Here is a 16,023-nt window from a genome sequence, read left to right on the forward strand (position 1 = left end):
AAGTACTACATGATGTCTTTGTTTCTTTTATCAAAAACGTAACATGTAAAGTAACTTAACAAAACATACAGGCAAGTATTAACTTTTTTTTATTTAATTTACTTCTTTTTCCAGCTGCCACTTAGTTGATAAAACTTGAGAATTTAATAAAGCACTGTAAAAGGTGAAGTACTTAAATAAGTAATGTTAGTAATATAGACAATCTTTGTAACAAACCATTGGTAAAACTTCTGTATCTGGGTGCTATCGTGGCATCAGTATCTAGATATGTATTAAATTGCCTACTATGTGATGAGATAAGCACCTCTAGTATTCTGTTAAATTTTGTATGCAGTATTATTTACTGAGCAAAAAAAAAAGTCTGTGTTAAAGGGCTTTCGCATGTTTAGTCAATTTTTTGTTTGCTTGATGTTAAAAATTTGATTTCACCATTACAGGGCTCATTCTTTTTTTCTTTTTTTCCTTCTGTGATATAAAGTAATAATTTGTACCTGCTTAAGATATTCTATAAAGTAATTCTGGAAAATAACCATGTTGTATAAGGAGTAGTTGTGTAATATGGAATAAATCCATGTTAATCCATGATGTAAAGTAATAATTTGTACCTGCTTAAGATATTCTATAAAGTAATTCTGGAAAATAACCATGTTGTATAAGGAGTAGTTGTGTAATATGGAATAAATCCATGTTTAATGTTGTTTTAATGTGAGATTCTGACTAAGGAGCCTGAATTATAGTTTATACATGTTAATTTTATAATGAGTCATTTTGTATTACAAATCTTACTTTTTAATGTACTGTATTTTTTCACCATTTTACTGTTAGGACGTCAAAAAGTTTGTATTACTGTTATGTTTTCGTGTTAGGTAATTCCTCTCTGAATTATAATATTTGATGTAAACTACTTACTATATTATAACCATTAATAGGGCAATAATTTTTTCCATTTTTCTCCGTTTACAGTCATAAACTGGTAAAACAGACCCAGCTGCCATGTCAACCTGTCACCTCTCTAACCTTTTACATAACTTACGACAAACAGGAAGATTTTAATCTATCAAGTGACATATAATACAGCAGACGGCACTGTCTATTTCATCTTCAACTTGAAAGTTTATTTTATGACATTGAGACTGAGTACCTATGGGAGTTACTTAAAGCCTTCCTTCCTTAGTTAGAAATCCAGTTAACTTATAATACTTAAGAACCTTCTTTAATTTTATCATGTTATGTTTCTGGGTTCTTACGTGTATTATTTAAATAAATAAAAATTATTTAATATATCAGCACCATCCATCATTCTAAAGAAAAAAAAAAGTAATCTTAAATTTCATCAGTAACAGAGTGCAAAAAAAAAGAAGGGTCAAACATTACTTGATTTTCATGTGTAGTTATATTTATTGTCACAAAGGTAACCATAATGTAAAAATCATTAGGTTAAATTGCAAAAGATAATGAAAATAAATAAATAAAGCTTACCCACAACAAATGCAAGTAGCTTGTGTGATATGTAATTCAGTACAGTAACATGAGGTACACATTCACCAAGTGAATTACAACTTTTATGATAGGATTACTAATTTGATTTGGTTAAAATGGTGCAATAAAATAATAAAATTGAGTAGAAACAGTTGCAGAATGTTACTAGTCTTAAGCTACTTAGAATAACCATGATATTTTTATAACCTGCAGTCATGCTAGAAAGGAAAGAAAGGTAACTCAAATTCAGTGATGTAACCATGTTTTCTACTGAAGGGAAGGTAGAAAAAGTAAGGAGGCAATAAATTAAAAAACAAAAATATTTCTATATTTTTAATAAAATGGCCACTTAAACAAATCTAATCAAATGTAACAGTGTCTATAGAACATATTTATTTTCTTATTAAAGAATGCAAAACAAGTTTACTCTATATAAAAGCTGAAAAATAATGTGATCAATATCAGATTTCTTTGGGGGGTGGGTATCTCTTTCTCCTCATGTAAATAACCTTTGAACTAAACCAATACACAAGCTAGTATAATATGCATAAATATCATGTATGCTAGACAAATTAAAGTAAAAAATAAACCAATCTTTTAGAACAAAATATTAGTAAAAGGACTAGGTCACTAGTATCAACACTTTCATGTGTTCTCTTTAGTCCTACACAGACTTGAGAATAAATTTGCCAGCACAATTTAAGTAATGCCTAACTGTGCAATTTCCTTAACGATAAACATGGTTGAGAAATATTCGAGTATGAAGAATCACATTATTTTTCACAGCATTCAAGCATTTCCCACAAAACTATACATAAAGATAAAATGGAGAGCATCTATACTTCTCCACAGCAATAATGTAAAAAAAACTTATCTTGGTGAAAAAAAGATATTTAAACTTAAGAATGTTGTATAAGTATTTATTTGTTCAGAGGGAAGGTAGCTAGCAAGTCAACATCACCCACTGCCAACTCTGGAATTATCCTCCCAACAACTAGTGGAATAAACCATCACACTGTACCATCCACATGGCTGAACGAACAAGCATATTCAGTAGTGTAAGTTTCTTAAGTGTGTATATTTATATTCAGTGGATTTTGTTGGATCTTTAGATATTTTAACACATTTCTTTTGGTCATTCAAAAACTTTAGTAAGCCTTCTTTGTAGTGGTTTATCTCCAGTTAAACATAAAGCATAATAACTTATTACATTTTTCAGTGTGTATCCTCTTTGTCAAACTTAAAAAGGTAATAATAAGCAGATTCAGGAACAATAACAGTCCATATTCTAATGGTTGGCTAGTTGATTTGGTGTTTTACGGCAAAAAAGCAGTTAGGCTATCTGTGCCAAATATCTGGCAAAAAGTTAAAATTAAAGTAAATATAGTAAAATTCATAAAAAGAAATTAAGGTAAAACAAAACAAAGTTTTAAAAAAATATAAATAGCATAAAACCAATGTTTACATTTAGTCTATAGCATTAAGAGAAAAACTACAGTAATACAAGTTGTAAAGGACTTTCTGTAGCATAATTGTAATTATCATAACTCACCAGAAAGACTAACAGGTAGGTACAAAAACCACCATCAGTCACCTGAAGTTGGCCTTTCCAGTCCTGGTTCTGAGTTACTTGACTTTATGGACATTTTCAAAAAGTAAAGTAATAAAAGTTTTTGAAAAGACTTGTAGCAAAATTTTAATAACCTGTTAGCAAGACTAACAGGTAGTTCAAACAACAGTGTCAGTCACCTCAAGTTGGCCTTTCCAGTCCTGATTTCGACTTATTTGATGTTATAGCCATTTTCTAATTTGAAATCAAACTAAATGGACTTTGATTCTTTAAAGGGAATCACATCAAAAAAGGTCTAATATATAAATTAAAAAACTTAAATGGCATAAAAAAGATTAATATCCATCAAAAAAACATTTCTAAGGTGGACAGTGTCACCATCATCAATAAAACTGTTTAACATTATGGACAAACATTTGGACAGAACATGTTTAAAATGGTGCCGTCATTGAAAATTATTACAATGGCAAGAAAGTAAAATGTGACTTATTGTGACCTGAGTGTCACACAGACTACATATTGGTGCATAAGTTCCAGATAAAGGAAAATGATGAGTTAAAAAACTGTGACCAATGTGTAGTCTAGTTAGAACAACTTCCTTTTTCTGATCCTTATGGAAGCAAGATGGCCAAAATCCAATATAGGATTTTATTTCGAAAAGCTTGTTTTCATGTTGCTCACTCCAAGTTGACTGCAAGCTGGCACAGAGCTGAGCCTTGAATACTGGACTATAGTCCATGTATGAAACAGGTACAGTGGTGATAGTGCCAGAACAGATAGATTTACCTGCAGTGTCAACAAGCTCATTCCAGCAAATACCAATATGGCCCACAGAATGGATAGATGTAGAAGTTAAAGGGAAATGGGCCAGTCAGTTTTGAATATTGGCAAGAACAGGGTGTGAACCAACATGAAGCAATTCCAGGGCCAGTAGAGAACTAAATGAATCAGTATAAATAGTGTAGTTTGAGTACTGCTTAGCTTCAATGTGATCCAGGGCAAGAGAAATTCTGTACAGCTCAGCAGTGAACACAGAAGCTGTAGAGAGGATTCTGCGCACAACCACCGAACCGAAACACAACAAACCATGGCAGAGCCCACACAGTCACCTGATTTTGAACCATCTGTATAAACAGGAATGGAAGGATGGTTTGAAAGATGTTCAGCAAAAAGCAGACAGTATTTCTAATTAGGAGTGTCTACTTTTCTCAGATGACTTAAAGATAGGTCACAATTGGGAATTGTAAGAAGCCATGGTGGAGTGGGCTGACCAGTGAATACAGCAATATTATCCAAGGACAGACCCAATTCATCCAACTGCACCTGGATATGAAGGGCAAAAGGAACAGCGGCAGATCGTATGTTCTGAATGGGTATAGCCCACCGAGGAAAGAAAACACAACCCCAGGTGGAATGCTTTGGTAAGGAACAAAGTTTCTAAGTATATAGTAAAAACAGTTGTGAATGGCAGAGGTGGAAAGGAGGTTCATGAGACTCTATATGTAAGCACTGAAATGGGAAGTGCAGAAAGCCCCGGTGCAGAACCGAAGTCCTTGATGATGATCGATCGAATAAGAGAACAATATATCTGTAGCACAGAACATCTATCTGCTCCCCAAGTGGTGGGTGAGAGGACATGGAGGATGTTCAGTGCTCTTGTACATTTTACCTGTAGCTGCATGATGTGTGATATAAAGGTCAGCTTATGGTCAAAGATAAGCCCCAAGTACTTTGTCTCAGAGACCATAGGCAGCACAACTTCACCAATACGGAGTCCAAGATCAGGGTGAATACTCCACTGGTGGCAAAAGTGCATGCAAACGGTTTTAAAGAGAGAAGATAAAGTCCTTTGCAGTAGTCCACCTCAGTAAACGATTAAAAGCAGTCTGTAGCTGCCACTCAATATACCTCATAGTTGACAACTGACATGAAATGTGAAAGTCATCAACATAAAGCCCATTTGCAACAGTGAGAGGAAATTGTTCGGTGATGGCATTAACCTTATACTGAAAAGTGTGACACTCAAAACACAGCCCTGAGGGACTCCAAGTTCCTGTAGAAAAGAATGGGAAAGTGTCGAACCCACACGAACTTGGAATTTCCTGTCCATTAAAAATATTTAGTAAAAATCGACAAATAACCACGTAACCCATATATATAGAGGTCTTGCAAAATGCCATACCTCCATGTTGTATTATAAGCCCTCTCAATGTCAAAGAATATTGATACAAGATGTTGTCATTTGAGAAAGGCTTCTCTGATTGATGTTTTAATCCATGGTGGAGCACTGCTGTCAGAACCCACACTGGGTATGCAAGAAGAGACTGTTTGATTCAAGGAATCAAACAAGACGAGCATTAACCATCCTTTCTAAGGTCTTACAGAGACAGCTCATCAAAGCAGTTGAACAGTAGTTTGAAGGAATCTTGGGATCTTTCCCAGGCTTAGAAAAAGGTAGGACAATAGCCTGGCACCAAGCATCAATAAAAACATTCTCCCGCCAGATCCAGTTAAAAACAATCAGAAGAATAGCAAGAGAAGCAGGAGATAAATGGCACAGCATTTAATAATGTACATCATTAGGTCTGACCGATGAAGGGCCAGTTTGAGTTCCACCAGTGTAAAGGGACAATTACAGTCATAGAGACAATCAGCTCGATAGGAAAGAGGTGATCGTTCTGCCCAAGTCTTGATGGCTTAGAAAGTGGAGGAAGAAGAGGAAGTCCTAGATACCTTGCAAAAGCTTTCACCTAGAATATCAGCTACTTTCTGGCCATCACAGAGCAAGATCAAGAGGGGGACAGAATTATACTGCCCACTGACCTTTTGAAATCTTGTCCCATATGACTTTGGAACTGATGGTAGAAGATATGCCAGCTGTGAACTTAATCCAAGATTCCTTCTGACTTTGACGTCTTACCCACTGAGCTTGTGAACAGGCATACTGGAAAGCGATGTGGTTCGAGAGTGTAGGATATCTGCAGAAAGTATCCCAGGCCCATTTTTGAGCATTTCATGCCATGTGGCAGACAGGATTCCTCAACAAATGAGGATATCATGAAAAATGTGTCGATGTTTTAAGAATACACTGAGCAACTGCTTGTATAATACAGTCAGTTACTGCTGCCACACAGTCATAAAATTGATGGCTTACAGACAATAACAGGATCAAGTTCTGCAAGAGCAGTGAAAGATGGCCAGTTTGCTTGATCCAGCTTCCATCGGAACACGTGGTTCGGGTGGCACTGACCACAGCCAGTCTCTCTCAATATTATAGGAAAATGATCACTGCCTCGTGAATCGTTGTCAACCCTCCATGAAAAGTGGCAGGTTTCAGAAATGTTTCCTGCAGGGAAAGACATAAAGGATGGTAGGAAGCAATCAGTGTTTTGATGTCATCCAGATTAAAACGTAAAACCTCGACAGTTCCATTGTATCAAGGTGACCATTTTTTATTTATGTGTAGGCGAATTGGGTGGAGAATCCTTCTGTTTACGACCACATCTTTTTTTCTTTACTATCTTTATTAGAGGAAGGTCTATCGACCTCTTTGGATCATGCCCTGGGTGGACTGGACAGGTCTTTGCCGTTTGGAGAGGATTCCAGCAACTGAACACGTGAACAAATGATCATTTTGCATCTTGGGGTGGGAGAAGAAGATGTATCTGAGGTAGTGCCTGTACCCAGAACCAAAGGAAGTGGATCAACTTTTTTAACCATGGAGGTCAAAAGGCTTTTCATTTGTTTTGAGAATGATTCTTTTGGAGGCACAGAGAGATCTGTCTGCCTTCTCACTGTAGTTGTGGAATGAAGTGCAACAGCACACGTCCAAGATGAAGTGGTGGACAGATCTTTTAAACCTCAGGAGAAGTAATGTTATGAATCATTTTTAAATGCTGCACCTCTTTTTCTTCCAACCATTTAGGGCAAAAACGAAAGTAAGATGGGTGAGAGCCATTGCAATTGATGCAAAGAGGGTCTGTTTCACACTCATAAGCATTGTTGTCCTTGCCACCTCAACAAGCACACATCAAGGAACCATGATGTGATGTCTTTGAGTGACCAAACTGCTGACACTGGAAACATCTGAGAGGATGTGGAATGTATGGCTGTACCTTGCAGTTAAGATAACCTGTCTTGATGGTAGCAGGTGGACGTGGTAATGTAAATGTCAGAATGAGGACATTGGTTGGCATTGTAATTCCATCTTTACAAGTGGAGATACGCCTCACTGCAGAAACTCCTCGGGTGGAGAAACCAGCGAGAATCTCCAACTCGGGGATATTCTTCAAATCTCTCTCAACAATAACTCCTCGTGATGAATTCAAAGCAGCATGAGGTGTAACCTCAATTGGTATATCCCCAATCACCTTTGAATGCAAGAAGTGTTCACTGTGTTGAGATGTGGATGTTTCCACCAATATGTCACCAGATCATAGCTTCTTTACTGACTTTGGAGAGCCAGAAAGTCCCTCTAGTCCTTTCTGAATAAAAAAGGGAGACATTTGCCCAAAAGGTTTGTCCAAAAGAGAATGTAGTATAAGAAAATGAGGTAGAACAGGTGTTACAGATGTTGAAGATTGTTGCTCAGAATCTTCAAGATGTAGTCATTTACCTATGGACTATTTTTTCATTATTTTATTTAAGTTTTTATTTGGAGGATCCATGATAAAAAAAGGAATATTTCAGTGCCTACTGACCCCACCCACCATGAAGCCCTTCGGGGGGACACACTACAATGCCAAACAAAAACACTGTAGCAATGCCAGGGTTTTGTGAGTACTATACCCAAACACCAGCATCAGATACAATGTCCACAACAGCTATTGAGAACATCTAACACTGGTACTTGGTTCACCCTAGCCCAAATGGAACAGCTAAAGGACCCAAGGGGGGTCACCCTTCAAGGTCAAAGTGGTGTCTTAGGGTTGGATCCCTCAACAACCAGGATCCTTCCTCTCCTCCGCTTCACAGGTCACCACGCACAGAAAACATGTGGGTGGATGTTTAGATCCCAGAGGAGGTAAACTAAAAGAATAGAATCTTCCCCTCACCACGTACAGGAATCCACTCCAAGGGGTATTCTAATGAAACTATACAACAATTTGTGTTGCAGACTCTGAATAGTGGTTTTCCAAAATTGAATAAGTATAAAGAACAGGAAAACTATAGACAACTGTTTCATTTTCAGATGAATATGCAATGTATCAATGCCCCTGTGGTTCACCTATTTCAGCACTATATACTTGATTTAAAATAGATTGCTACTGATTAACCAATAGAAATCATTCTAATAATATGCAGTTAACACTGTATTTTAAAGCTCTAGTAATTAACAACACTAGCATATAAGGCATTACGTCCTATTTTAAAATTGTTTCTCTTACCTATTGAACATGTAGCTACACTCTGAGTATAAGCCAAACGACGTTCAAACCAAACTGCAGGCTCAGGGAACTGTTCCAAAAAAAAGTAGCGAAAAACTGGCAGAAAATTTTGACAAATTTTAAGGTAGGTTTTCAGTTTTTCTTCTGGTACTTTCTGTGATGCCTTCTGTTAAGAATAAGTATGTGTATGTTTGTTATTCAAGCTACGAAACATTTAAAACTGTAGTAAAATGTATACATCAGCAAGACCCTCACAATCAACACTAATAAAAGTTAATTAATAATAAGAAAATGATTTTATCATTAATATCTGAACACATTAACATCTAATACTTTCTCTTGAGAAATGCTGTTGTAATAACAACCAAGGTGAGAATGAAATACTTTAGTCATATAACACAATCATTTTCCTCTACAATTACAGAATTTTAGTGACAGTATTTAGAGTCAGTAAAAAAATACAATCAGTCAGTAAAAAAAGTCTCAAGACAAGTGTATGAGTTATTAAAGATAATTCACATTACCATTTGCCTCATGTGAACTGTTACTGACAGTGTAGAAATTCTAATATGAACTTCACTCACATTTTATTGTTCAAAATAATCTATGTAAATGTTGAATGTTCATTTACATATTTAATTCTAAAATGACAATAAATAACTACATATTTTACACGGGGAATATTACAAGTATCAATCAGCAATAAACTGAAGAAGCAATTAAAATGAATTATTATGGACACCACTTACACTCATTTCATTCCTACACTTTGATGCTGCCCAGCTTTGGGGGTAGTATGTTAAGTGTGCTCCTCCTTGGTTATCTTTTCCTATGAGGTATTCCCCAAACGGCTGAGTTCTTTCACACCACTGTAACACCCCACTTTGACGAGACAGGGGAACAACCTAATGAAATTAAAATTGTTAAGACCTTTATTTATATTCATTGAGCCCATATATAATACATCATGTTTATTTTTTGTACTCACGTATAAAAATACATGGTTTTGTCTTTTAGCGAAAGCCACATCAGCACCTGGTAATTAAGTAATGTATACATTTAGGTGGGTGGCTATATATACTCTTCAAAAAATGAAATGCAAAAGGCAAAATATGAGACAAATTGTTAACAAGTTTATTCCGGGTAGTTCTGTATGACGCGGTGAAACTTTGCACATTCACTGCTGAACATCCAAAGTCTGCAAAGGCGAAGTCCACGCTCACCAGTTGAAGTTTAATGTCACTCAACGTCAATAATGAGTATGCCCCCCATGAGCATCAATAACTGCTTGGCATCTCATGCCCATGGAAGCGATGAGATGGCAAATCACATCCTGTGGAATGGCTGTCCACTTAGCCTGCAAAGCTGCTGCAAGCTGAGGCAGAGTCTGCGGTTGAGGTTGTCGCAGTCGCAGACATCGGTCCAACTCGTCCCAAAGATGTTCAATGGGGTTTAAATCTGGTGATCTGGAGGGCCAGGGAAGAACGTTGATGTTGTGCTGTCTCAAGAAGACAGTGGTGAGTCGGGCTGTGTGAGGACGGGCATTGTCATGTTGAAAAACATCGTTGACGTTCACCATGATGGGTTGCACATGGGGCCTAAGAATCTTGTAGACGGTCTGATCGGAAATCCTACGCAGCCCTGGTATGGTTGAGGCAGTAGACGTCGCAGTGGTGGTCCTATCCCAAAGGTGACGTAACCGGATGTTGCGATCTTGTGCAGGCGTGGTCACACGAGGTCTGCCAGATCGTGGACAGTCATGAGTTGATCCATGTTGTTGGTAACGATTCCATAGCCTTGTGATGGTGCTTTTATTGTTATTTTGGTTTGACAATCAGTGCCTTAACACGTGTAACATCACATACTCTGAGCTTGTAAAGTTATTACATATATTTCTCTTTAAAATAACAAAAATTTCCTTTTTGCGTTTCTTGTTTTGAAGAGTATATATATATATATATATAATTTAAAAGAGCTAACACATATCTTGTTATTGAAATAGTGTTTTCCACAACACAATAAAAAATTAATCCAGTGAAAACAACCACTTTTAAAAATTCACAATATGTTTAATAGATATGAACCTATATATACACCACTCTTGCTTTAACAAGTCTGGTTAACATTTTATTGCAAAATTGTAAAGAAAGTACTTAAATATATGCTTATTTGTATGGGTATCTTATAAAATGTTATTTAGTTAGTGTAATAGTAATTACTTAAAGTAATGGTTCAAATCTTACTTTGTATGTGCGAACACTCAATTTTCGACCTCTTGTTTCTGAATTTTTCCATAGTAAACAGTTGACTAGTCTAAAAACTTGCTGCATTACTGCATCTTGTCGAAGATCATCCCCTCCCTGAGCAAAGAAGAAAAGGAAATATTACAAAGCAAGAATGCACAGGTTCAACTGATAACTCATAATCCATTAAAATTATTTAATTATAAGTATGGAATTACTTACTGTTTCATCATAGCAACTGAAAGCACATAAATACACACTGGTAACATATTATTCTTGAAGTCTTTGACATTCGATGTAAAGCCCATAGAAATTAATACCAAACATACTTGTTATTAAAACAAACCCCATTTCATAAATATTCCATAAATACATTAATCCAAAATGAATAAACTGTTAAACTTTCAAAACCTCACCCAAGAAAGAAAATTTTTAATAACTATTAAATTTTTATAAAATAACAATATTATAAACAATTAAAGATTCTTGAACCTTGACTAGCTGGATGTGCTGAAATCCATCTGTACTGTTACACAAAATAACTTTAGGAACAGTGATTCCACCACAGAGTCTAAATTCTCCTTCAAATCCTCGTATTCCTGGCAGATTATTATACTGACAAGAACGATCAACCTAAAAAACAAAAGATGAAAACTAATCTCAATTACTTACCCCTTTGAAACAACCTTATAAACTACTTCTCTAAATAACATTATAAAACACTGAGAAAACAGAAACCTGTGAAACAAACTGTTACATTAAACTTCCTTCAATAGAATGGCAAATGAATTTCAAAATAGTAATGAAAAACAACAGGACATCATAATTTATTGCACTTATTTTCATTTTCCTCATATTGCAGAAAACTGTAAATCTAGTAAAAGTAATGTTAACAGATTGTTCAATCTATAAGCCATTAAACAACTATTAAAAGGGAAGAACTGTCACAACTGGACTCTCACTATCAGCTAGTTTTTTTATTAAATGATTTCTTTCTATTACCGGTCTATTCACATAACAAAAAGTGTCCTTTCAATACACAGGGGTAATAATGACACAAGGACGAGTGTTATGACCCCTTCTTCCACCACAAATGGCGTTCTATTCATTAACCTTTGTTGTGAACTGTTGCTTTGCAGTAAAACTTCCACTGCAGTACAATGAACCAATGCTCACCACTCCTCTTCCATACTTTCCAAAATACATCAAGCTGATGTTGAAAATGACTCATGAAGGTCCGTAAGCAACCCAAATGCACAGATGTTCATAAGGGATATCAGTGAAAGATATAGATAAATTCCTATTTATACTTGGTTCTTTTGAAAGAACTGGCATACTGTCTTGATTTGGTTTGATGAGACACAACTTATAGTGTATAAAACAATGAAATAGTTCACCTTTTACCTTAGCATTTTTATCAACTCCTTAAACGTTTAACTTATCATTACGGTTGTAACATGCAATATCCATAAGTTTCTTGAAAAAGACTGATAACTTGTTGTATACTAAATTTAATATGCTTCACTTCAACTGCTATGATGATTGGCATCATATAAGCCAAGTACTGATGAGAATTCTAACACAATAACATTGTGTTTTCAATTAAAATAATAGCAATATTAACAAATCTAAAACATATAATCTTTACTTTATATATATGTAAAACTGGCTGGTTTGGGTTGAGAAAATTTTATGTGTATATATATATAGTGGCCCAACATCACATACAAATGTCAAACTATACACACATAAAAGAAATCAATACAGGTTTAAAAGTGTAAAAATTTATTATTCTCATTGTAAAAAAAAATAAAAGTTTAAGATAAAATTATAACTGACTGTTTGTATAATAATTATCACTTTCAAAATAATAATTTTATTAACCACACTACGTAAAAATTTTTTTACTTTTTCTTGTTCCTGGACAGAAAGTGTTATTTCCCAATTGCTTATGCCTAAAGTAAATGGAAAAGACCTATTTTTCTCTTCAAACTTTGCTTTTGTGACCTGGGAATATATAACTAAAACATGATGGGAGACCATATTTGGGGGCTGATACTTGAAAGTGATTTACATTACAGTTGCAAATCTCAAAAAAATACTCACTCCTAAACATTTTTGTTCAATTTTGTATAACTTTAATATAAATACATGTAAATCGTGATTCATGTGTTGTTTTATTCAGACATTATGTAAAGGAAAATGTGCAAATTTGCCTGTTTTTACATAGAAAATGGGCTAATTTCTAAATTTCATTGTCCAGGTCACAAAAGCAAAATTTGAAGTGAATAATGGCCATTTTCTGTACTTTTACAACATAAGCAATTAAGAAATAACACACACTATCCAGAAACAAAATTTGTGTTACATAGTGCAATCAATAGAGTAAGTATGATGAACATCAAAGGCTAAAACTGTTTTATTTCTTCTCAGTTAACTGGATTTTGTCTGGTATACTATGAATCATAATTTCATTCTGGGAAATAATACACCTTCTAAATTAACTTTAAAACCTATGCTGCTAAGACACACACCTGTATATCTTGTGTCAGAGGAGGAATCTTATGAAAGTTCCTGATTTTCACAATCAGCTGATCTGTAGGAATCTTATTTATGCTGCCTACAGATTAATGAACAAAAAACAAGTAAATTAAAGTTTACCTCCAGAACTATCAGCGAGTTTGTCTGGTTATAAATAATTTCTTAAATTTTTCTCCCACATTACAGATTGAATTTGAAAACAATTTTAATTTTATATTCAATAAGAATAAATACTTAAATCAAATTTAGCTGTTTCAAAGCACACTGCATCAACTTAAACAGAAAATCAAAATTTTAAAACTACACCTATGTAACAAAAAAATTAAAAGAGCAAAATGTAACTATTTCAGTTAATACACATTATTTCCAAAGATTTCATGACTCTTCTAGATAACTACTAACATATATAAATATGAATAAATATACAAATGCAGTGAAGCTTACGAGGTTTCAGTTTTTGCTGATTGACAGGCAAGTAAGCCAGACTAATATATGCTTCACAAAGTATTTCCATTTGAGTGGCAATGTCAGAAATAGAACTCTTCTTCAGTCTACTCAGCAGAGCTTTAGCTGCCTGTACTCTTTCCTGAAGCAGTTTAAGAAGAATAAAGAAAATATCAGCTACAATATAAAATTAACTATTCTTTAATAACCAGGTACTTAAAACCTATGGTTTAAATAGCTGCCAATAAAATCAAAAATTAAATCTTGACATTAGTAAAAAAAACTTTGATACAATTTTATATCAAATCTCAGGCAAAGTTACATTTTTTAATTAATAGCTGATAGAACTACATATACATCACCAATAATCATGAACTTTAATATATAAATGATACAAGATCAATGAGTGAAAATTTCTCAGAATAGTTACTGCAACAAACAAATTACAGTTGACAATAAAGCACGGATTGTTAAGTACTCACACAAATTTATTAACAATGATTCTCAAGAGTTACTAAGACATAATATTATCATGCATGTTATAAATTTGAACAAATAATTTGTAAAATAATAATGTTTCCCTTAGTTTCATGAATATTAATTATACTAATACTTTTTCAAGTGTCTATAATATAGACTGTTGCTCAACACTACCCAGCATAATAAATCCTAATTTTAAAACTTCTAATAGATTTTTTTCAAATTTAAAAAATCCAAGAATATTTTACTTTCTCTCTCTCACACACATAAAAAAATAAAAGATATTATTTACTCACATCACTCTCTGTTTGGCTGCCCTGGCATCCAGATAACTTGAAAGTGTGCCCCTCTGTAGTATCTTTCTCTGCATTACTCAGTGCAAAGATCACAGGTAAAGCATGAAAAGGATGATCTAAGGTTATTTTTTCAATCAACTACAGAAAGAAAACACATTAAAAACTTTCAGCAAATCATTAGAAGTTATCAAGATACTAATTTATGGAAAATAATCTTAAAAACCTGCAATTATACCAAATAGAATGATAAATGTTCTTTAGAAATGGCTAGATCTTTTTTATTTACAATAAACTGAATGATATATGTTCATTACTGATATAAATTATGATGGTACAATTACAAACGGTTTGCAAACTATCTTAAGAACCAGTTGTTCACTGCAGGACAAAATATGTGATTTGTCTGAACAAACAGGTCTGTATGTGTTCAAAACATTTTTTATTTAGTACATATGAGTAAAAATCTTTATAGCTATGGAAAAAGTCCTACTTGGAAAAGTACATAGCAGAAGTCAGCAACTGATTGTTGATTTATCTTCCCCATTCTAGCTGCTAGTTGGTAAATCAGTGGAAGAAACTTATAGCTTTGCATCTTGGCTATTCCATTCTGAAAAAGAGAAAATGCTTGAGAATACAACAAAAGTTAAAGAATATTATGAAGTATATATTGTAACTAACAACAAACTCTTACAAATTTCTTTTTATTTGGCACAATTTTTAAATGCAACAAATTTTCCTATCAGTTAATTTATTCATGCACTTTAAAATATAGGTTGATAATCCTGATTAATTTTCATTTTCAAAATAATAATGTTATTAACTATCATTTTACAAATTTGTTTTACACTTTTTACTAGTAATATATCATATTAGGGGAATTATATTTTCGCATGTTACAACATTCAAATGTATTAAAAGAATACACCAAATTAGTTAGATGAAAGTACTTATATCTTATGTAAAATACATAGTGCACCTATGCTGCAATTAATGCTATTAATTGAAACCTGATGGTATTTTAAAATATACATTTTTCACACACAATTCGTATCAGGCAGGCAGTCAGGATGGCTTGGATCAATCATTTAAATGGTATTTTAAATATCTCCTTAATAGGCTAATCAGAACTTTACAATACTATATAATGTTTCCTTTTATAATATATCTACGTTATGACTGAGTCACAAGTTCTGGTAATGTCTGTAAATATCACAGCAAAAAGTTTGAATTTCTTGTTCTTTCTTACATAACTTAAAAACCACAAGAATGGTGTCAACCTATTTAATTGAGGTGACGTACCTTTAAACAGAGTATCTGTTTTTATAATTATTATGGACTAGCAGTACTTAAAAAAAAACAAAAAACATAATTCTAATGTAAACAATGTTATCATTATCCCCGTAATTTAGCTTTCTTACAGAAACATGGTATTCCTTTAAATAGATTCAGTTCAGGGTGAAGCAGAAATTATCATTCAATCATAGATAAACAATAAATATTACAGTTTTAACCTCACAGTCTTTAGAAATTGGTTGTAAATATAACCTTCCTATATCTATTGAAATATTGCATTAAAAAACAAG

The 16,023-nt window shown here is 33.8% G+C and overlaps 1 protein-coding gene across 4 annotated transcripts in view; it reads right to left on the minus strand.

Moving 5' to 3' along the window:
- tefu (Serine/threonine-protein kinase tefu) overlaps positions 1-16,023 on the minus strand; it is a 177,522-nt gene that overhangs the window by 13,895 nt on the left and 147,604 nt on the right. For all 4 annotated transcript variants that reach the window (XM_076495794.1, XM_076495786.1, XM_076495802.1 and 1 more), the window contains 8 exons: positions 14,931-15,047; positions 14,441-14,578; positions 13,665-13,806; positions 13,214-13,299; positions 11,172-11,312; positions 10,680-10,796; positions 9,186-9,341; positions 8,437-8,602 (listed from right to left, as the gene is read on the minus strand). In XM_076495794.1, coding sequence (XP_076351909.1) covers positions 8,437-8,602; positions 9,186-9,341; positions 10,680-10,796; positions 11,172-11,312; positions 13,214-13,299; positions 13,665-13,806; positions 14,441-14,578; positions 14,931-15,047 — 1,063 coding nt within the window. The remainder of the gene's footprint in view (positions 1-8,436; positions 8,603-9,185; positions 9,342-10,679; positions 10,797-11,171; positions 11,313-13,213; positions 13,300-13,664; positions 13,807-14,440; positions 14,579-14,930; positions 15,048-16,023) is intronic.

Source organism: Tachypleus tridentatus, chromosome 1 (genome assembly GCF_004210375.1).
Source record: "Tachypleus tridentatus isolate NWPU-2018 chromosome 1, ASM421037v1, whole genome shotgun sequence".
In the NCBI taxonomy this organism is placed as follows: Eukaryota; Metazoa; Arthropoda; class Merostomata; order Xiphosura; family Limulidae; genus Tachypleus; species Tachypleus tridentatus.